This window comes from Sceloporus undulatus, chromosome 1 (assembly GCF_019175285.1).
Source record: "Sceloporus undulatus isolate JIND9_A2432 ecotype Alabama chromosome 1, SceUnd_v1.1, whole genome shotgun sequence".
Classification (NCBI taxonomy): Eukaryota; Metazoa; Chordata; class Lepidosauria; order Squamata; family Phrynosomatidae; genus Sceloporus; species Sceloporus undulatus.
In genome coordinates, this window is record NC_056522.1 from 104,620,051 (window position 1) to 104,644,177 (window position 24,127).

The 24,127-nt window shown below is 38.3% G+C and overlaps 1 protein-coding gene across 4 annotated transcripts in view; it reads left to right on the forward strand.

Moving 5' to 3' along the window:
- The window catches only part of CEP85L (centrosomal protein 85 like), a 184,733-nt gene that overhangs the window by 148,349 nt on the left and 12,257 nt on the right, over nt 1-24,127 (forward strand). For all 4 annotated transcript variants that reach the window (XM_042445869.1, XM_042445870.1, XM_042445871.1 and 1 more), the window contains exons 5-10: nt 5,321-5,438; nt 8,424-8,603; nt 12,364-12,516; nt 13,661-13,815; nt 19,316-19,433; nt 20,158-20,208. In XM_042445869.1, the coding sequence (XP_042301803.1) occupies nt 5,321-5,438; nt 8,424-8,603; nt 12,364-12,516; nt 13,661-13,815; nt 19,316-19,433; nt 20,158-20,208 (775 nt within the window). The remainder of the gene's footprint in view (nt 1-5,320; nt 5,439-8,423; nt 8,604-12,363; nt 12,517-13,660; nt 13,816-19,315; nt 19,434-20,157; nt 20,209-24,127) is intronic.

A 24,127-nucleotide genomic window follows, 5' to 3' on the forward strand; every position in this document is an offset into this window, starting at 1 on the left:
ACAGAAGAAAAGTTGAAGATTGTATTTATTCCTACAGTTTAAAAACACAAAATATGTTTGCAGGTGGGAATCAAAAAATAAGGTGGGCAGCTTGCAGGCTATAGGAAGTGCATAGTTAGGAGGTTTGTTTAATATACTGGTGAAATACATTAATACAGGAATTCTGTGAGCTGTCAATCCTGCCTAACATTTTAAAAAATGAAACAATAATGAAAATAGAAGAATCAGCTCTATCAGTAACACATTTTTATGTTCTGTATATTCTAGCATCTTTTTATTTTACTGGAGTTGAACAGAGAGCATGAGATTGGTATGATTTGCAAGAAAGGAAAGGGTGGCTTGATGCACTACAAATAAGGAACTGTCAGCCAATTCTAAAAGCTCCTCATAAAATGGTCTCAAAAGTGGGCATCCTTTAAAAATCAAGCCATTAATTTTCTCCCAAGCCCTGCAAAAGAATCTACCACAGATAGGACTACCAGTAGTATGGAAATTAATGGAGTAGATTTCTACCATTATACTTGATGGGACTGCATGTGAGTGGTTCATCACACTGAGAAAAATACTTAATATTAACCTTGGGTGTATTGATGTAGGGAGCAATCCTGTACTCCCTGGAGAACTGCATTAAGCCTTGGGCAGAATCATCCCATGGTAATGGCAGAAAGCTGTTTTGCCAACCCACCCATAATATTCTACATGGTTTAGGATTAGAAAAAAGAATTCAAGATATAACTTTCCCAGCTTGCTCCAGAAAAGCCACTAAAACTATACCAGTCCTGGGCACAGCACAGTTAGTTCCCTCCTATTGGTTTCAGTGGGAGGAATTAATCAAGCCAGCTCCAGAACTGGTTTTAATGAAAGGAAAAAGAGAAAAGGAATGACAACAAAACCATTGCTGGAGAAGCTGACAGAAATCTCTACCCACTGCTCTGCACTTGTAGGACTCTGAATGCCATGAAGCTCACCCACCAATAGTATTGTTCTGTTAAAACACCCATGAACAAAAATTTTAAATTGTTCAGGAAAGATGCTGTTTCTGTACAAAACATTTTTCTGATAATATAAAAGTGGAACTTGAGGTCAAAGAGAAACTTTTATATACAGTATCATTAGGAAAATTTTCAAAGCTTTTTGAAGTAATTGCTTTTGAAAAACATTTTACTACTTAAAGAAGCAAAAGATTTGAGAGAATTTTATAGATGCCTTTTCCCCTCAAGATCAACTTTGATTTCTCTCAAGTTTCTACTTAAAAGAAGTTAAAAAATACAAAGCTTCTTGCAGGAGATTGATTCTCTTTCAACTATTTGACTATATTTATCTTTTTTCTAAAAGAGGAGTTTTGGCAAAGGAAATGTTCCCCAGTCTCGTTGTCTATATATACGCAAAAAGGTTTGTTGACCGAAGTTACAATCCAATCATTCAAATGCAAAGTATGAATGTCAGCAGAAAGGTGGAATTGTAACTTGTGGTGATACAGTTCATTCAAAAGTAAGATTCATTATCTTAAGGAGACATTTAATCGATAGTTTCTTTCTGGTCATCTGTAGATGTCAGCCACTGCTATTGCCTTACACATAGTTTAGAAAAAAGGCAAGAGAATTGGTGTCCCATACTTTTTAAAATAGTTGTTCTGTTCCATGAGTAAAAACAAAGCCTACAGTTCAGAAGTCCCCTTATTAATAGCAGCTAAAATGCCAAAAAATCGGGAAGCATTTTAGTTCTCCAGAAATCTTAATCAGGCTTTTTTTTAAAAAGGGGGGAGAGGGATTAGTAAAGACCAAACGTTAAGCTATATGTTATGGATATTTGCAGCTGAATTCAGTTCCAAAGTGGTGGTTATAGGCTGAATGAATATTTGCTAGATGTTCAAGTACAGTTGGCACTCCATATCCATGGATTCTTTATCAATGGACTCAACTATCCATGGCTTAGATAGATAGATATTCCAAAAAAAGGAAACCTTAATTTTGCCATTTTATATAAGGGACACCATCCTTACTATGCCATTGTATTTAATGGGACTTGACTATCAGTGGATTTTGGTATCCATACGGGGTCCTGGAATCAGATCCCAAGTGGATACTGAGACCTACTGTATGAACTTGTTTCTGGCAGTGCATATTAAGATACGGGACTCTATGGTTGCTCTCCATTTTTGAAGACTCAAGGCTGGGTCTAACTTACCTTTCCATCAAGAAAAGATTCAGAGCACTGGATGCCCCACTCTTCTGAACTATTTGCACAGTTCTTACCTGCTGTCTAGAGCAGACTGATATATATATAGACTTGGTATATTTTGTCATTAAAAATGGAGGTGGTTGCACCTGTGTCTGAAGTTGTCTGCTCTGTGAAGAATATAGTTTATCATACATAGTTTGAGTACCCCTTATGCAGAATTCCAAAATCTGAAATACACCTTACTTTCTGATGGTTCATTTTACACAAGCTTTGTTGCAAGCACAAAATTATTTAAAAGGCTCTGTGTAAAGGGTATATGAAACGCACCAGTAAATGAATTTCATGTTTAGACTTGAGTACCATCTCCAGGATATCTCATTATTCAAAAATAAAAATAAAAAACCCTGAAATCCAAAACACTTTTTGACCCAAGCATTTCAGAAAAAGGAGACTCATCCTGTATGATCAAATAGGGAGGAATTTTTAAATGTCGAAGAGGTAGTAAGGGAATGGTTAATTGGAAGGTTGTTAAAGTACTTGTCAAAAAAGGGGAAGACTGCAAGTGTCTGAAAGAAGATTCTGTGATAGATTTGCGGGTGAGATGGAATCACTTTTCATAATTCTATATACTGAAATCCTCTAGAAAGTGCTAGAGTTATGTGTGGAATGGCAAACATTTGAGTATATTGTTTCCATTGCTACACTCTGAGTAGATTTGTGAGATCATAATTCTGTTTTGATTTTTTTAAGCAAAGCCCTATTACTCTTTGGTTATACAGTAGATTAATAGCAACAGGTGCTGGAGTAATAAAAGATTAGTGTAACATACAACATTATCAACGTGAGGCCTTCTGTTGTCAGGCCACTCAGGAGATTTAAAGATTATATGAAAAATACATATGAAAATGTTTCTATATTTTGTCATCTTTTTAAATAGCTATCATCTTTGACAAAGTTTTTAAAAATGCATATTGATTTTACTGAAAAAAACCTACTGTTGTACAAGATAATTGCATGAGAATTAATTAATTAATAGTAAATAGTTCCTTGTTTTTTTTGGGGGGGGGTTGGGTTGTTTTTTTGGCAAGCAAGCTTTTAGAAAGGAATGTAATTGTCCATCTGTTTTTAGACATACAAGTTATATTTACAGTGCACCCTTCCCATCTGGGGGGTTTGGTCCCCCCCCCCCATTGATGGGGAAAATGTAGGAACTCAAGGCCATCATAATCAGTTGGGGGGGTGATGTATGCATGCCCCCATGAGCAGGATTAGATAAACACACTGGCATTGACTAATAAAGGGTGGAGCAATCTGCGAGAGCTCCAGTGCACAAGATGGCTAGCCTGCCAATATGGCAGGCCCACTGTGCTTCATTCCTTGTACTTTACTGAATTTACCTATAGCAAGGGCATTGAGATGTATTTATCTATAGATACTGCACAAAGGATATTGAAGTAGAAATAAAAAAGGATACTTGTTGAAGATCTTCATACTTTAAAATACACTCAAACCTGCTTGTTCAGTACTTGTTTGAGAAGCTAGTTTTCAAGAAAAGCATGAGCCCTATGACACAAGTGATTAAATAAACGTTCTTTCTACATAGACATATTCATTTATTGTATTTATATATTAATAGAAGGTAATGATATCCAGTGTGGTGAGGCGGTTTGAGTGCTGGACTATGACTCTTGGTTTGATTATGGATTTGACTGTGACTCTGGGTTTAAGTCCCAGCTCGACCGTGAAACCCACTGGGTGACCTTGGTCAAGTCACACTCTCTCAGCCTCTGGGGAAGACAATGGCAAACCTCCTCTGAACAAATCTTGCCATGCAAATCCCATGATAGGCTTACCTAGGGTCCTATCAAGTTGAGGCATACAACACAATGATATAGAATAGTACTGATAGTTTTCCCCCAGGGCCAGATGACATCATAGAATCGTAAAGTTGAAAGAGACCATAAGGACCATCTGGTCCAACCCCCTGCCATGCAGAAACTCTCAATCAAAGCATCCTCGACTGAGAGTTCCTGCATGGCAGAGGGTTGGACTAGATGACTCATGTGGTCTCTTCCAGCTCTACGAGTCTATGAAGTCGTCTCTGTTGTATGCCTCCACTTGATAGGACCCTAAGGAAAACCTATCATGAGATTTTCATGGCAAGATTTGTTCAGTAAGATCCAAGCTTAAGGAATGTCTCCCTTTCTTCCCGCAGGATATTAATATTAAAAAAATGCTTCTTTAAAAGTATGTGCTATGTATGAGTATGAAAAATGTTACTGTAAAATGAAAAAAAAAGGTTAAGGCAAGATGTTAATGTATTGACTACCCCCCCCCCTATAAAAACTATGTAACAGGACACAGATTGATAGCGTTAGATCATTGTATTTCATAGTCTTGCTTCCCTTTGCTCAGTCTTTTTATGGGAAGGTGTGCTTGACACTGTAGAGGACTAGAAGAAAAAAAAGAATGTTCTTTGCTTTGCTAGTGCTGGTAGTTCCTTCTGTTATAGATCACAGCCTCATAGCTCCTTTTGAAATAAAAAATTAAAACCATTAAAACTCTTTGTACATAATTATTATCTGAACAAACTCTACATTTAATATGCTAAATGTGATCATTTTATGCCAAACCAAATTTGACATAATACACTTCTATGTTCTTGAAGTAACAAAGTGACTTTCCATCTGTAAAATGTGCTAATATCACAGTTTTTTTTAAAAAAATCCAAATAAAAAGTTCCTGAAATTATCCCCTCCCTGAGGCTTCAACATTTCCAGAAGTTTTACATCTCTAATATGCACTGTGAAAGTATAAGAATCCTTTCTCATTCATTAAAGCAGAAGGAGCAATTTCTGTGTACTTCTCACACATTCTGAAGAGCTGAAAAATCCAGGAAGTGAATCAGGAAGTTCTTACAAACAGGACTGCTCCCATGCACATGTCACAGCTTTCATGCTCTTAAATTGTGGAAAGATCACTCATATGGTTAATGTAAATCCCACTACTGTGGGAAAAATCATTGGATAATAAAATATTAATTCCTTTCCACATGCATGGTCAAGAGAATGTAATTGAAAAAAATTACAAGTATAACTCAAGCTTCCTTCTTTTCTGTTTCTACTCTTATGAATTATAGGCAGAACCAGCAAATAAATCTTTTATATCAGAAAATAAGGGAGAATGAACTAAGGGCTCAGCAAGCAAGACTGGGGCATATTGTGAATTGTGAAGACTCTTACGTGAGTAGTTTCCAGGTGAGATGTGATTCTTTATTTGTATGTATTATGTCTGGTCAAATTGAAGCTCTCAGTCTGATACTCCAAATGGGCAGATTTTTCACTTTTTATCACATTAAAATAAAATGTTTCACTTGACAGTTTATTGATGAATCAAATGATATGCAACGAATCTATGATGGAAAGATCTTATATTTTGATTATTGTTTGAAATCAGTATACATTGTTGCATCTCTATTCTAATGCTAAAATTGGTAGCTCATTTTAAAAATTTGAACATCTGAAATAAAAAGTGATTTTTTTTTCTGTTATACATACGAGGGGGCATCGTAAAGTTTTCATTATCACCTTTTTAAAAAATTGACAGAAAGTTTGTTTTGATTTGTAGCTATTAACCTTTCTCTACATAGTCACCATCCAGATTTACACATTTTCTCCAGTGTTTCTTGACCCTCGGAATACCATTATTGTAGAGGTCTGCAGATTGCACCTTAAACTGCTCTTCCACTTCACGAATAACATCATTTTTGTTGTCAAATTAGCAACCCTGCAATGGATTTTTCATTTCTGGGAAGAAGAAAAAGTCAATTGGTGTGAGGTTGGGAGAATGAGGTGGATGCTACAAAATCTAAAGCCACATGCCCTTGCTTTGTTAACTGCAACTTGAGATGGTGAATTGTCAGCTAGGAGACAAATGCCTCTGGAGAGCATACTGCGGCATTTCTCTTTCAGAGCATCTCGCAACTTGTCCAGAAGATTGCAGTAGTGCCAATGATGCCTTTTCCCTTTACTGTAATCGGTGAAAATGACTCCACTACGGTCCCAAAAAACTGAGAGCATGACCTTGCTGTTTTTGCACCTTTGCCTTTTGTGGAGGAGGGGAATTGCCATGCTACCACTCCATGCTCATGGTTTTGGTCTCTGAATCATACTGATAGATCCAAGATTCATCCATGGTTACCAGATGACCAAAAAAATCCTCTTCATCTTGCTCCAACAGCATCAGCATCTGTCTTGAAATATCGCACTGTGTTTATTCCTGGAAAGAGGTTAGCAAACGTGGAACCCAGCGTGCATGTTAATAATTTTCCACACATTACCATACCTTAACTGAGACCAGTTTCATTCATGATCACTTGGATGGTTGCTCATCTGTCTTCCAGGATTAAACACTCCACTTCCTTCACTGTGGCTGCATTGTCCATCAATGATGGTCTTCCAGGTCTTGGCTCGTCTATGAGGGACATGTGACCAGTTTAGATATTCATTTTTCATCTCACAGTACTGTCATAAGATGGGCAATTGTTTCCAGAAGCTACCATCATCTCATCATGAATTTGCTGGGTACTGTGAGCCTCAGTCTTCTTTATCTTACAATTTAGCACTTCTGGCACAACCTGTAACAAAAATAAAGGACACTATGGCCTGTTACATACAGCCAAAATAAAGCTGCTTCGAGTCACAGTGGAGGTATGGTGTTTCAATGATGCATGCGTCCTAAGAGTCCAGAAGCCACATCAAAGCCACACTCCAGTCGTTAGGAGTGGAACATGGCTTTGGTGTGACTTCTGGACTCTTAGGACGCATGACTCATTGAAACACCATACCTCCACTGTGACTCGAAGCAGCTTTATTTGGGCTGTCTGTAACAGGCCAATGAGCTCATTTTCTCAACATCGTGCACTTACAGACCAGTGAAGACATTGACAAAATTTCATCAAAATACTGTACTATAATAACTTCTGGGTGATAATTATGACTTTACAATACCTCCTCATATTAAGACAATTATTATTGTTTCATGAAGGATCTGCATGGCTGTATTACTTTAGAAAATGGGCTGTGTTATATACCCTGAGTTGGTGTGACTCAAGTATATCAAAATCAGTTAATTTTTCTTGTAGATTGTAATTAGAATGATTATGTCCAGTCACAATCCAGTATGTGTCCCAGTAATGGAAATGTAATGAAATGTTTCCTTGATTTTTAACACTTCAGATCATAGGTTGGAGATTACAAACGGAAAATTTCCAGCTAAAATTTCTGTTGTTTGATCAGTTTGGAAAATACCAAATTCTGACCACCGTATTTTTTTCAAAGAAACAAACATGCAGATAGAAAGTAGACATCTAAAGAAATAGTACTTGGTTAGTTTTCCTGTTGAAGACTACTTTTTTCTAGTGGTCACTTAGGCCAGGAGTTGGGAGTTTGTGGCTCCCAGATGTTGTTAGATTAAAACTCCAGTTAGCCCCTGCCAGGATGGCCAGTGATAAGAAATGATGGAAGTTATTCTCCAGCAAGGTCTGGCAAGTCCAAAGTTCCACATCCTCGTCAGTCAGTGGTGAGGTAGCAATCTGACAGGTTACAGTGCAGAAACAGTTTTACTTTACAATAAATTATTTTCATTCATTGAGTTTTTAGTTTGATTGTTCCGGTTAATGGAACTTTGACAACAGATGTTTGGATATAGCATATTATTGCTGCATAGAAGATCATCTTGCCAACCTCTTGTTCAGCATTTCAGCATTCCACTGGTTTTTTTCTGTATAAATTTTCACCAATTTGTGTGAAACCTTTTCTTTTATGTGTTAAAGGAAAATCTAACAAGAAATGGGGAAGATGTTGTAGAATTTATGTGTTCTTTCCAGTTGTTGTGTAGTTACAATTCGATGTTGCAATTGTCTTTTAAACTTGTTTTTCTTTTCTGACCCCAAAAATGGTTAATTAGGAATGCATGTTGCGTTCATTAATGCTTAAGATGCATTCTGTGCTTGGGTCACAGATACAGTACAGTATATTTCTTGTGGTTTGCTTCAGCCTTTATATTAGTAAACTCAATATAGCTGATACTATATTTGTTCTCTTATCAAGTTTAGTAAGCATAGGTTCCAAGTGAGAAGATGGAGTTTTACTCCAGAAATATGAAGTTGATGGTAATATCTTCCAGGACTCACTATGTCATGTTCCCCTTTCCTTCGGTTCTCCTCTCTTTTTTCCAAGTAGCCTCAATATGAGAACACAGCAATGCAGGCTCAGTTTTCAGAGAGATCTATAGCCCACTGTGAAAGGGAAGAGCTGGAACGAAAACTTGTGGCAGTACAAAGTAAGGAGATACAACTCAGTGAATTCTTGAAACAAATGGCAAACAAATCCAATGAAGATAAAAAGAAGATGGAAGAGAAGGTGGGTCTCATATGAATTTTACCAAAATGGCTCTGTTGCTGTGACAAAAATGCAAATTTCTCAAGCAAGTCAGTTCTTCTGTAACACTGAGGTTCATAGCAACTTTTTATACCCATGACCCACCATCTTAATCCTTCCTGTTGATACAAATTAATTCATCTGGAGGAAAATCTGGCATTGTTTTTTCCATTGAAAGTCAACTACATTGAGTTGAATCTAGCTTAAATTAGTTGGATTTCAGTATTTTTGGAATCAGATGTGCTAGTCCATAAGCAGGAGTGCACTTTCATAGTCTTTATTAAGTCCATTCTCTTGGAGGATGGGAGAAAAAGAATCTGATTGGTCTTGATATTCCTGTATACATATTCATGTAATTGCACCATATTTCTTCAATCTGTGGTTAAACTTACCTTCACTTATTTTGTTTTAGATTATATCCACAGGAGGAAGAAATACAATTAAAGGGATGTCAGATTAGTGCTAATGTAGCACGTTTCGATTTGTCTGCAAGAGCATCCTGTACTGTAACAGTATTACTAACAAGAGCCAAGTAACAGCCTTAGGGGTGCAATGATCTGTATTCTGGTCTAAAATAGGTATCAACATTCTGTACCCAGAGCAGAACATTATGATAATGCAGATTCAAATACTGGATAATTATGCCTGATTGTGTTCCAGTTTGTCTTCTAGCAACTAGAAAGACTAAGGAGTTATGCAATTGCAATAGCAATAGCAAGTACATTTCTATACCACTTATAGAAATGTCCAGTTCTGGGCACCACAATTCAAAAAGGACATTGAGAAACTGGAGCGTGTCCAAAGGAGAGTAACTAAAATGGTGAAGGGTCTGGAAACCATGCCCTATGAGGAACAACTTAGGGAGCTGGGGATGTTTAGCCTGGAGAAGAGAAGGTTAAGAGGTGAAATGATAGCCCTGTTTAAATACTTGAAGGGATGTCATATTGAGGAGGGAGCTAGCTTGTTTTCTGCTGCTCCAGGGAACAGGACCATGAACAACGGATGCAAGCTGCAGGAAAAGAGATTCCACCTCAGCATTAGGAGGAACTTCCTGACAGTAAGGACTGTTTGACAGTGGAACACACTCCCTCAGAATGTAGTGGAATCTCCCTCCTTGGAGGTCTTTAAACAGAGGCTGGATGGCAAGGGGTTGGACTGGATGGCCCTGTGATCTCTTCCAACTTCTATGATTCTATGATTCTATGATTTCTATACCACTTATCATTGAATTAGCACTCCTTAAGTGGTTTACATTGTGTAGCCTAATTGCCTCTAACAAGCTGGGTACTAATTTTACTGACCTATGAAAGGATGGAAGGTTGAGTGGACCTTGGAGCCCTCCTCTAGGATCAAACGTTACAATGTTACTTGCCCTACTCCTTAACTACTTCTGTATTCTGTTTTTGGTTTCTCTTAACTCTTATTTTTTGATTCCACTGATGAAAATACTTTGGAAGTACCTGTTCTGATTGAAGATAATTAGTACAATTAGGACATGCTTTCTAAGGTATGACAGTAATTTAAAATGCTATAAGGAGTCTATCAAGTAGCAATTTGGCATGAAGTCATCTGGTGGAGAGATCAGACTGCCAAGAGGAAATCTTATTCTTAATTTTGAGTCCCATGCTATTTGGGCTGGCAAAGATTTATTACTTTTCTTGTTCTGACAGCAAACGTATATCCAAGAAATAGATTCTAAGTCAAGGCTGGGCAATTGTGGAAAGGTAGGGGACAACATTAGCCCCAGGGCCTCCATTGCACTTCTCTCTGTGTGTGTAGCCCCCAAATGCCAGTAGGGATCAAGGGACATTTTCAGTGTGTTTTGGACCTTCCTGGGCCATTTTAAGTCCAGGAAAGAAAAGCCTTTTTTAACAAGAGGAAGTGAGTGGAAGCCACTTCTTGTTCACATCTTGTTTCAGAAAAGGCTTCTCTTGCTCCTAAATATGGTGGAAATGATCTCCACACCTGCTGGAACTCATTTTGAGATAAAAATACGTTTTGAAAAATTTTGCAGGGGCCAGGGGTAATGTGGTGGAAATACCCTCCATGACCATTAAAGGGCTTTTGGGACACCCAGTGGGTCACAAAAAATGGCCTTGGGGACAACAAGAAATCTGTGAGCCAGGCTTTTGCCCACTTCTGCTCTGAATCATCTTTTTGTTAGAGCCCTTTCCTTTAATTTATGGAATTTATAATTCACCTTAGGGGCTGTACAGATTGGGAGAAAAGGGTGGTGAGATGCTGTTCCTTTCTCCCCCTGATGGAGGCTGCAGCAGACAAATGTCCTAAAAATGCCCGGTAGGTTCTTTTTATGGCTTGTGGGGGCGCCATTGGCGCGCTCGTGCACAATAGTGACGTCAGCACGGTGGTGTTTGGGCGCGGGGCTGTGAGGATGTCATTGTTGCATGCCCTGTATGGACAGGCACACAGAATGATGGTGCTCGCCCGCTGATAGTGTGGATGCCCAGACCTACATAACCCTAATTTCAGACCCAGACCAGCACAAAGCACCAGTCTGTACCGGGCCTAAGTTTCCCCTTCTTTCCCCTGCTGTTTTTGTCTGAGGACCTTAAAAGATAATTCAGTTATGGCCCAAGTATAAAAATGATGCAATCAGCAAAATTACCTAAAAATATGAAAGTAAGTTTCAAGTTCATGCATGGTTCAGTAATCAAGACCCTACATAACTAGGCCCAGCTATCAAAATCTCTCATAAACATGCACACTTTTGTGCAACCGATGGGTAATGTGAATAGGCCTCTTTGTGCTGTACTTATTTATTTTCAATTTATTCCTAGTTCTGGTGCACATTAAATTTTCTATACAACATCAGGGGGATGAGGCACATAAACCTATGACTCATACTGTGTGACAATATTACTGGGTATAAATATACAGTCCGTCCTCGCCTTACGCGGGGGATCCGTTCCGTATCCCTCCGCGTAAGGCGAATTCCGCCTATGCTTGAGCCCCATTGGAAACAATGGGGCTTGGGCGCGGTGGCGCGCGCACGCCCATTCAATTGAATGGGACGCGCTGCCCCGCGCGCGCCCCACAGCTTGAGCGCGTATGCTCAAGGCCACGTATGGCGCGCCCGCGTATGGCGCAGGCGCACTGTACTGCCAAAATTTAAAAAGTTATAAATCCCTATCAGTCCCAACAACATGGGGCACAAAACACAGCCTAAACTTTGTTCTTGATGACAAATGATCATGTCCAAATAGCTGCTTCGTAGACTTTTTACAGCACTTTAAATCACCATCGCCCTTTAGAGACACTCTGTGTGATATTGCCCCCAGTTCTAAGGTTGAGGTCTTATACTGTACTATCAGCAGCAAAAAAAATGTGAATGCTACCTTTTGAAGGAAGAAAAGTGTTCCTGCAGCTATTACTATATTACTAGATAATTTCTACCTATGTTTGGTTTCAGTACTAGAATTAAATATGTTCAAAATAAAGATATGGTGTGTGCGCTCCAAACTGCTGGCTTAAATAAAGGAAAAATTGCTCTGTATAGACATGTGTTTAATGACTGCAAAAATGTTTAACCATGGAAATGGTCAGCAAAAGCTTTTAGCTTTTTGAAAAGATAAATACACTATTGCAGTCTGTTTATCTTTTATTAAAGTTTTACTCCATGCTGAAAAGTACGTGTTGAATTTTAAGAAAAAAGTAAATAGCTTTTTGCACAGGTTTGTTTTCTACTCATATAGTGAAACACACCATTTTATTCTCTTTCTAGCTCAAAACCAGAGACAGGTACATAAGCAGCCTGAAAAAGAAATGTCAGAAAGAATCAGAACAAAATAAAGAGAAACAAAGAAGAATTGAAACCCTTGAAAAGTACTTGGCTGATCTGCCGACATTGGATGATGTTGAAAGTCAAAGTAAACAGGTAATTTATGTTTTGTGTTTAAAAATGAGGGAACTTGCTTAGTGCTTTTGCTCAGAACATACTATAAAGTGGAAGTGCATAATATTTGCAAATAGTGTATTCTGATAAAATATAAAAATGACATAAAAGTTTGGGAACACCTCCCTGTAAATCCCATATGCATGTATCCCAAAATCTCTGACACTGAATACATTTCATTGGACCTTAAAAAGTTCCAGCAAATTGTACTCAAATATATAAATAAGAATACACATAAGTACATTAGGATTATTTTATATTATTATAGTTATACAGACTTATACCTTGCTTTGTGGTAAGGATAGCACATAGACACTTTTTCAGGAAGGAACAGTTTTTGATTTATTTGGTTATTATTTATCATATTAATTCAAATTCTACAATGTGTATCTAATTTTTACCATGTCAGTTAGATACACTCCTCAAAGAAGTCAAAGAGTCTGGAGGTTCTCATTGTAAGCAGTTGTTTTGAAAATAACACATTCTGTTGTTAAAGGTAATCAGAACAACTAGCAGAACAAGCCATTTGAGATTGTAAAACAATATTAAAAATGAAAGTGTGTACCTTGGTTTTGTTTTAAATTTGGATATCCACACAGTTGACTTAGCAAGAGTAATTATTTCAAACAGAAAATTCTAAGTCTCAACATGTTGCTCACTAATATTCAGGCTTTCAGTAGAATTCATTATTGCAGCTAGTTAACAAAAGAACCTTTAAAAAAGAACGGCAGCATCTTGGAAATGGGAAACTGGAAAAAGGAACTGAAGCCTCCAAAACATTCTGAAACTGGAAAGATCTAGAAAACATCCGAACAGAAGTTTGACACACTTCATTGTAAGCCTGACAACTATATGCCTTACCCCTTGTGAATTTCTCCGTTTACAAATTGTACAACCCATGGGGAATGTTAAAGGATGCTATGCAGTCATGGCTCCCTCGCTTTGCTTTCATTTGCTTGCTTCCAGCCCACTCCAGCAGTGAGCAGCCCAAAACAAATCTCCTCCTTTGGTTTTGCAAAACTTGGGATAGTCACTTTTCTTTACTTAAAAACAGCACTTCCCAAGACATAAACTGAGTGTCCTTCATCTATAGCAAATGTAACTAGTTAAAAATGTTTGATCTTAGCTTCAGGTTCTTGAAGAAAAGAACAAGCAGCTGAAATCTACTGTGGCTGAACTGGAAAAGGAGCTTGAACAGTCTAAGACACAAAATCAAGAAAAAGAATTGCAGCTAGTGTGTCAGAAGAAAAAAGAAAAAGAATTGGTAACTGCAGTACAGAGGTATAACTAATTGCTTTCTTTTCTCACTAGTCTATAACTGTTGCTCTGTAGAGTTTATTGTAGTCCAGTTCTGGATTGATCCAGTTTTAGTGAAGTATTTCTATTGAAATCAACTGTCCTATGACACAGCAGAGAAGTCTGTGATAGAATATATTGCTAAATGTAATTGAGAAATACAACAAAATCCTCAAAAGTTTGATACAGTACTTTTATTGGTCAACCAAAATGCAGAAAGAATATCATGCAAGCTTTCAAAGCTTCACTGGCTTCTTCATCAGACAAAGATGTTAAAAATCATACAGGAGAAGAAAAGTAACAGTATTAGAGTCACAGGCCTACATTTTGCCTCTGATGTTTTTTCTGTTATCTATTAAGGTGGTTTAGAGCAGCAGTTTCCAACCTGTGTTCCAAGGAGCCTTTAGGGCTCTGCTTGCATTTCCCAGGTGCTCCGTGCTCGCTCCAGGAAAATGAAGGAAATAAAAATGGAATGAAATTAAAGAATAAGAAACAAAAAGTAACACTACTCCTAAATACCATTAACTTTTAAGACATAGGGTAGACCTCTTAGGAGCTTCTCCATAGAAACTGATTCTAAAAAGGGTTCCATGAGTCAAAAAGGTTGGGAACCCCTGGTCTAGAGGGATATCAATGCAGACAGACGCCAGTCTTCTTCTTGACCATGTGGGGATCGAGGAAGTGCAGTAAAAGACAATAAAAGTTCAGCTCCATTAGCAACAGAAAAGTAACTTTCCTTGAAATCCAGGCTACCCCTGTCCTGTGAAGAGCTAATATCTTCAAATCAAAGAAACTTATTCAGTGGTATCTGTGCAGCAAAATACAGCAAAATCCACAAAAGGGTTACCCCTTATATGGGCCAAACAAAATATAGAAAGTACATCATGTCAGCTTTCAAAGCTTCACTAGCTAATTGAAAAGTGTTTGAAGTATGTGAAGTATATATGTTCATATGTGTTACATATGTATGTATAGTGGTCATTAGAGAATTCTTACTTTTAGTGAAAGAGGACCTAACAGGAGATTGAATTGAGAGGAAAATCTGTTATAAAGCGATTGCTTGATGGTCAAGAGAGTTTAGATCTTCTAATATACCAGGTGCCTAAGTAGAGTAGGAATCATAACAAGCTGTGCACATAATCCATCTCATAGAAATCTACTGTCTGGTTGCAAAAAGTAAATAGTATCAGTACAGTGGTGCCTCGGGTTACGAAATTAATTCGTAACGCGGCCGCTTTCGTAACCCGAAAAGCCTTCGTAAGCCGAATTGCCATAGGCGCTAATGGGGAAAAGCCGCGATTCCGTGCGAAAAAGCCGAAAAAAGCACCAAAAGTTTTTTCGTAACCCGAAAAAACATTCGTAACCCGAAACAATAATTCCCTATGGGATTTTTTCGTATCCCGAAAATTTCGTAACCTGGGTATTTCGTATCCCGAGGTACCACTGTACTACTTTTCTGCCACTGCTGCAGAAATTTATCATAAATTTGTTTGTAGTGGCAGCAGTTTTATAACTCCCCAGACTAGTTTTATTTCACCTAAATACCCCAAAGGCATCTGATGCTATCTAATCTTGGAAGCTAAGCAAGGTCAGCTCTGGTTCCTACTTGGATGGGAGGCTGCTCAGGAATACCAGGCGGTGTGGGCTGTATTTCAGAGGAAAGAGCTAGCAAACCCACTTTTGACTATTCCTTGCCTAAGAAAAACCTCTGAAATTCATGGGGTCGTCATAGGTCGACAGGTGACTTAAAGGCTCGTGTATGCATGTGTGCGCACACACACTAGTTTTCCTGTCAGAACTGTAAACAAAGGAAAACAAATAATTATGTGCATCATTGCTTAACAAGCACACATGTATCACTTACTGCTTTCATCTGCCATGCAAACAATGGCCCTATACAGACAGCCAAAATAAAGCTGCTTCGAGTCACTTTGGAGATACGGTGTTTCAATGATACATGTGTCCTAAGAGTCCAGAAGCTGCACCGAAGCCACACTCCACTCCTAAGAACTGGAGTGCAGCTTTGGTGAAGCTTCCAGACTCTTAGGACGCATGCATCATTGAAACACCATATCTCCAAAGTGACTCGAAGCAGCTTTATTTTGGCTGTCTGTATCAGGCCAATGTTTCCAAGTTTTCCCTTCCGTTCTAGCTGAATAAAGTGTAGGCTCTACAACTGATAAAACCTAGCTGGATATTTCATACGGACATGGAACTGTTCCTCTTCTTCAGGATAACTTCCAGAAAGCTAGTTAATTTGTTGCAGCAAAAACAATTGAAACTTTGGCCCTTTAAAAACTAGATATCCTGTGGCATAAGCTTCCCCAAGTCAGTTTGGGAATGCCCTTTAGTTGGATAATTCACTTACCAAGCACAAGAGTAAAGTAGTGAACATTCTGTTCTAGTTGACTAGTAGATGCACCCTGATCTGGTGAGTAGACTTTAAAATGGGTTTGGATAAAGCTTCTGTTTAGTTGTTAATGCACAGAATGCTTTCAGCATTCTTGGCTGCTGGATTATGAGAAAGGAAAAATAAGATTTGTAAAGTAATTAAAGTTCTGTTTAATGCTTGTTAAATATCTACATTCATATATTTTTCTGAAGAGAGATTTTGCCCTCACCTTATCCATATGTAATTACAGAGGAATAGAAAGTGGAAAATTTCTGTGGCACAGTGCAAAATGAATATTAGAAATAGACACGGTCACTGCAACATGAATTAAACTAAATCTTTTCTTTTAAAAAAGAGTGTTTAAAATGTTTTTAAAAGAAATGAGGGGAACACCTCATTTTAATTATGCAATGAGGACAATGACAACAAAATAATTTCTAATAGTCTAAACTGTGTGGCACTTCAGTACATGACCTCCCTCGCTGAAAGGTCTGTGCCACAAACACTTTGTTCAGATGATGAAAGGTTAGGTATTTAGGACAGTTAGCCAAATCACTGACTGCATTGTTTCCATCTTACATCTGGTACCTCTTGTATGTGTGAATGTATAATCCATCAAGCTGCCTTATGTTCTCCTGAAAGTCTACAAATATTTGATGCAGAGCCTTGTTTCTAAATTTAAACAACAATTGTCATTGTCATCATTGTGTTTTTATTTTTGAAAGATGATGGTGATGATGGGAAGGAGAAGCGTGATTCCTCCCTGCTATGGGGCTTTTGCATATCATTGTGGAGATGCCTTAAGTCTGCTTGTGTAGAAAGCTACAAAGATTTTATTTGATAAACTAGGCCAGAATTAAGCATACATTTGGATGGCCAGCAGATGTGGGCTATAGTTATTCAGTAGTCCACAAATGACTGCTGAAAACCTGAAGAGTCTATGGAGTCTATGCATTAAAGAATTACTTTTTCTTTCTTTTGTATTGTGGTTTTGAAAAGATTTTCAGTTGAACCCACTAAAGGTCGTAGCCCACAGAGCCATTTTTACTAGCCAACATGGCTTTATACATGGACTTAATTTTTTTTTGACATCTAGAAAATTATGTAATCATGTAGTAGTTGTTATTTAAAGCAGCGGTTTCCAAGAATACTAGATATTTTACAAAGATAACTAAAAGGTAAATTTCTTAAATTTCTAAACTCTACTGTTTACTCCTTTTCAGTAAAACCATAGTGACCCCTAAAGAGGAAAGTTGTGAATCATACCCATCTACATAATCTAAGTAGTTAATAAAAACAAATGACTAGTCACTGTATTTAGGAAATAACATCTCTTAGAGTTTATGAAGGCTGTCCTAATGCAACTTCTGGAGACAATCTCAAAACTAGATTGAAATATATTGGACTTACTTTGAAATAAAATTTCTGAGGTGATAGTTTATGATAATTTTTTTTTTAAAAAAAAGAACAGAACCTCTGCCATTGGTGGTCAGAAAATTATTCAGAAAAGAACAGCAAAGCCCATTTTCCAAAGATTTCTGTTGCTGAAACAACTCAAGGCTTCACAGGAAAATGCTTGGAACTATGAGTTGACTCGGGACTTGTAACAAGCATGCATATTTCACCCTTTGAGAAAAGCCTCTAAACACTAGAAACCCTGCTACAGATCAGAGTTGGGACAATTTCTGCTGGTCCCTGGCAACTGATTTGCAAGCTTGATTTCAATTTCCACTTGTACTAGAAATCCAGCAACCCAGGTTTCTTGAAGCTGGGAGCTAGCTACCTGTGAAAGGACACAAGTTTCAGGTTTCAAGGACACACTGTGGATATTATGTGATGGAAAAATTTGTTTCAGTAGCACATACACAGATTGAGCATCCCTTATCTGAAAAGCTCCAGAATCTGAAACTTTTTTCAGGGTGGCTGAGATAATGATAGCTTTGCTTTTTCTGATGGTTCACTGTACACCACTTTGTTTCATGCACAAAAATTTGTATAAATATTGTATAAAGTTACCTTCAGGTTATGTGTGTAAGGTAGATATGAAACATAAATGAATTTTGTGTTTAGACTTGGGTCCCATCTCCAAGATATCTCATTATGTAGCTGCAAATATTCCAAAATCTGAAACACTTTTGGTGCCAAGCATTTTGGATAAGGAATACACAACCTTTACTATCATTTGAATAATATAGAGACGTTTTCCAAGATATCGCCCTGTTAGTATGTAGAATAGTATATTTAGAGATCTTGTAGCACCCTTGAGACTAAGGGGTGGATCAGATCGCCATGAAGGGGCGACTTGAATATGCCCCTGAGAAAGCTGGATTGGGGACCTGATAACTGCACTCTGTGGCCTTTTTTCCAGCTGAAAAAGAAACGGCAAAATGCCATTCCTTTTTGCGCTGGCAAAAATGGCTTTTCCCATCATGCCACCAGAACACACGGAAGCCAGCAGCCAGGCGGCATAAAGCAGGCTTCCGGGAGTCATGTGTGCGTCGTGTTTACACCATGCCCTCAAACTATCTGGAAGCTGACTTTTCATGCCGGTCTGTACCAGCCCTAACTAAAGAAAAAAGTTGGCAGCATGAACTTTTGTAGACTTAAGTCTATGAAAGCTCATGCTGCCAACTCCTTTATTTAGTTAGTCTCAAAGATGCTTCAAGATCTCGCTACATAAAGAGGTTTGGCACTGTTCCTTTGCAAAGATGAAAGATTTGGTGCCAAGAGGATCATTTTTTAAAATGCACCTGTCAAGTGTGTTCAAACACTCATCTAATTTGTACATAACACTGTCACATTTTAGTGTTATGTGCACAGGCCTTTAACATTTAAGTACATGAGGTTTTGTTTGGGCTTGCAGACTCTTATGCAGCATTAAATTCAGGTTTAGCATTTTACGAATTTTTCGCAAATCTTTTCCAGGGGTGAATCAGTGAATGGAAGCCTTCTGCAGAATTTATTTATTTATTGTCCTGTCAAAAATTTATTTCTGGGACACTAAAGAGTATATAGCATTTAACTCTGGAGAACTGATGTGCAGTTTCTGATTTTCTTCTTTGTCTTCTTCGCCTGCTATAATCCAAACTATAGCCTACAACAAAAAGTTGAAAAATGCCTGGAAGATGGTGTCCGCCTTCCTATGCTAGACACAAAACAACTTCAGAGTGAAAATGAAAGCCTCAAAGAGAAAAATGACAAAGCCAGCAAGGTTAGTGCATTGAATTGGTTCAATGACCATTTTGTATGTCAAACATTATTTCATCTCTATGCCATTTTGCTATTCTTATATGTGTTGGTCTGTTGTTGTTTTTGTTGCCAGATGTGTTGCCAGCAGTAGCAAGTGATGCATGGCAGATGTCACTGCAGGGCAATCATAGATAGAGGGGTCAAGATACCAAGAATTAGGTGGGAAGTAGTGGGCATCTTGGTCAAGACCATACAGACATTTATTTACTGACTGGCTAAATTCCTATCTTGAGGGCTGCTGGTTAATCAGCATCTATGGGTCACCTGCCTCTACTCTCCTGCCAGGTTTCAACCCCTTTCAGTTGCTGCTTTCTAACAATTTCTGGGTATGTTTTCATCTCCCTCCATCTTCCATTGCTACCCAGTACCACTGGCAGTTCTTGCTAGCAAAACTTCTTATTGTTTTTTGTGGGTTTTTCGGGCTATGTGGCCATGTTCCAGAAAAGTTTCTTCCTGATGTTTCCCCAGCATCTGTGGCTGGCATCTTCAGAGAAAAACTTCTTATTAATTTATGTGTGTTGCTAGTTCCAGTCATGGTCCTACAACATTCCATATCCCTTTTTTAGCAGTGCATCTCCCTTCCATTCTCAGGTCCACAAGAAATTAGGTAGCTTTCCCTCAATTAAATGTTAGCAGATGCAGTGATGATATAAACAAAGAATGTATTCGTGTTCTTTTTCCAACAGGTCATAGACAATCAACAGAACCAGATTGCTGAATTGACTTTAGAGATCCAGGTAATAATACTGAATTTTCAAAGTTAAAATCTTTTTTTAATTGGTGATATTGTTTTCTTCATTGTTTTCAGTGGAATATTTTTTTAACCTCCTTGGGGTTCTTCACAATAACCTGAGTATAAATGATCTGAATGAACAAATGAACAAATAAACCTGGGAATTAGCCTGAGTCCAACAAAATAGGGAAGAAGAGGTGCCAATCAAAGCTGAATACTGATGTCCCATCTCTGTGACCAAGCTCTGTCTCTGTTATAGCAATGTCTCAGTTGCCCAGTGAAGTGTGGATGGAATTTCTTAATTAATATTGGCAAGGAGTATGTCTGCTGACTCATAGCAACATTACCTGTCTGTAATGGCTTATGACATCATTGAAAATGGGTGATGTACACTTTCAGCATCAAGTGTCTCTCATTTTACCTGGCACAACCATGTCAGATGGTAGTATAAGAAGCAGAGATACATCTGATACGTCAGTAGTACAATTCTGATATTCTTGTTTGGAGACCCAATTGGAAACCACCAATGTTGGTTTCATTCTACCATCAAGACAAAACATGGGTCTTTGCTAAAGCTGTTGAAGCCTAATGACTTCATCCATATCTGTGCACATAAATTATTTGAAATTCTTTTAACCTTTTAGCTTGTAAATTGTTCAGTATGCTTTAGAGTGTTTAATTTTTTACTGTTTTAAATTGTAAATTATTTAAACTAATTATGTTGTAAGATGCTCAGATATTTTATGATATAAGGCAGGATATAAATATTTTAATAGATCAATAAATAAAATAATTGTGTGAAGCAGGGAAAGCAATCAGCCATCTAAGTTGAAGTACAGCCACTGCAGCCTCCAACATATAACCTTGATAGCCTGTCCAAAATGATACCATATTCATTGTATAAAAATCTATTGACAGAGCAATGAAATTAACAAGTCCCTCTATCCCTACCCCCACCTCTTTCTCTCTCTCAAAACCCATGGATTCCTTTGCTAAATTAGGGCTGAAGTCTGATTGAAATAGGTCTGGGTAATCAGTTTCATTTCAGAGTGCATAGAGTTAGCTGGCAACTACATGCTTGAGCACAGATGACAGGTCCAGGTTAGATATCTTCAGTAATGATCTAGTTACTGTTTTCTTTAATGAGATGAAATCCCTCCCAGACATTCCCTTCCATTAAAGTAAGAGGATAATGCTCAAACTTTCTCCTAAGACATGGCTTTATACAGCAGAACACTTGTATTTTGAGCAAAGCAAGCCTTGATTTATTTGACAGATTTAGAAATGGACAGCAGGCTTTTCTTAAAGAGGCACTGATTAGAATATATGGATGAATCTCAGCATACTGTGATGTAGAGTGCTGGAATAGCCTTAATCATATAAAGGAGGACAAATCCCTTCAAAATGTTTACAAGCATAGAATGAGTTGGGAGTTTTCATCCTCTGCAGCTTAACTTTTATTAATGTCCAGTGCACAGTGCTTTGAACATTTTAATATCTCAGTTTCAAGGAAATAAAGCCTGCAAAGAATGTAAACATGGATATGTATGAAGTTATCCTGAACTTGAGTAAGTCTTCACACTGAACAGAAGAATAGGTCTTCATTAGTCCTGTTATGTATTGAAATGGAAATAATCAGGTGGATGCTTTTCACAAAAACTCAGTAATTAATACATGTTTATTCAAAATAGAAATGATATTTAGCTATTACTTCATTGAATTATGTTATTGTTTACTTGTGTCTGCCTGTCGTGAGAAATATGGTTCTGTCTACTGATGAGCTGCTGCCTTTAAACAGCTCTTTGACAACATGATTACATCACTTCTGTGGCAGCAGTAAAAATAGACTACACCCATCATTACAGAACTAACATTCTGGGTCAGTTTGGAAAGAAAGATCCTAGTTTAATAACTATAGTTTATTAAGTTATAAACTATACTATGTTAAGCTTTAGATTGAAAGCCTGAGGGCAGGGCAATGTCTACTTAACTATTTGTAAGCTGCTTTGATAGCCTTTTTGCTGAAGAGTAGGGTATAAATAAATAAATATTAAATATTATTATTAAGCTGGAAGTGAGCTGAACATTGGGCTTGAACAGCAGTTTTGTTGGTTCAGTTGTCATTTGTGGCATCTGAAACAGGAAACTATAGATTAATTTCATATTGCTAGCTAAGATCTTAAAGTATGGTTCCTTTTGGGTTTCATATCTTGTTTAGTTTCTTTTTTTAAATCACAGTAGCCACTAACATATCATGGAAAACTACAGTTTAAAAGAACTGTGACTGGTAAGTCCTGACATTCACATGGAAGTCAGGAGCACATGAACCTGGGCCTAGGATAACGGGCTGTGAAGGTTAAGAATGGCTAAACAGACTAAGCATTAATGAGAGTAGAACAGCAAAAGCAAAGCATAGGAAAGTTTGAGAAAGAGGCAGGGTAAGATGAACCCAGAAACAGCAGCAGAGATAGGTGGTCATAGGCAAACAAGATCAGAAACTTGAGATTCAGAGCAAAAGGCAGACTCTGAGCAGGACTTAGCAGGAGGCAAGGAATTATATATACAGTAAAAAGAAGCAAACATCTAAGGAGAAAAGATAAAGTTCAGCAACGGAGTAACATGTTTCTAGGAGCAGATCTGTTCTAACCTCTGTCTCCTGTTTCTTTTATCTTTGAGGGCTGCTGGGAAAGTAGAACTGTGCTAGTCAAGGCATTTCTTTTAGTCCCAGCTGTGCCATCTTGTACAGCAGTGTTTAGGGATGGATAATGGACATTAATAGCTGTTGATTAAAGTCTCCTGAATTCCACAGTAACTGCTGTTCTAATGTCACATTAAAAAAGCATGTTACTTTCATGGGCAAATAAAGATAGTCAAAAGTCAGAAAATACATTTGGATGCAAACAGAGTTAAAGCATTTTAGATTTTTTCCCCTCTATCTCAGACTGTGAGTCTTTGCTAGGTGTTTAATAATGGAATATTAAACTTGAGGGGGGAAATTCCATCCTTCTGTTCATAATTCTTTTAACATAAAATTGACACACAATAGTGGGATGTATGATTTTTAAAAAGGAAGTCTGGAATAGATTGGGTAAACCATAAGTTTAGATTCAGTGCAATAGAATTCTATTTAAAATGCACTGGCATTTTTTTCCAGCTAATTTTGGCGGGATTTATACCGGCGCTTTGCGCCGGCCTGGATACATGCCAGGGTTGCCTCGGAGCATCCTTTACGGACGCTCCCTAACCCTAGCACGTAACTGGGGCGGCATAATGGCCTGTGTACACGGGCGCCACCATTATGATGTCATGGCGTGGCGCCTCTAAACAGTGCGGCGCAGGCGTGACATCCCCACGATGTTGCAGGGCTCTTGGGGCCCCCTTTCAGTGTTGTGGGAAGGAGCTCTGAAATGGAGCTCCTTTTTGCCCCATGCATCACTGGCACAGCTTTTAAACGGCCGCGCCAGCGATGCGGAACAGAAAGGGGCCAAGCGGCCCCTTTCTCTCTTTCCCTGCCACTGTCGGGATATCCTTGGGGCATGAAGCCCCAAGGACACCCCTTTCTAGGCCGTGGGGAAGTGGCATTTTACCACTTCCCCGAGGCCTGGAGAAGCGGCTGATCGGGGCCTCTATGGCTGCCGCTGTGGCCGCTCAGGCCCCAATCCGTCGGGGAAAGGGGCAGATGCAGGCCACAGTCTGTATCCCGCCTTTAACATCTACCAAAAGTATGAGCTGAACAAAAGAGCAGAGCTTTCTCTTAGTCTAGTAATTCAGAACATTAGATATGATTGTCTTATAGCAGGTATTCAGGGAAAAATCTCTGTTCCTGCCTGCCTGCCTGAAGGAATAAAGTCACTGATATTGCAAATGGTTATTAGGAGGGTGTGCCGGGGGAAGAAATGTTCAGGCACTGTCACCATCTTGTT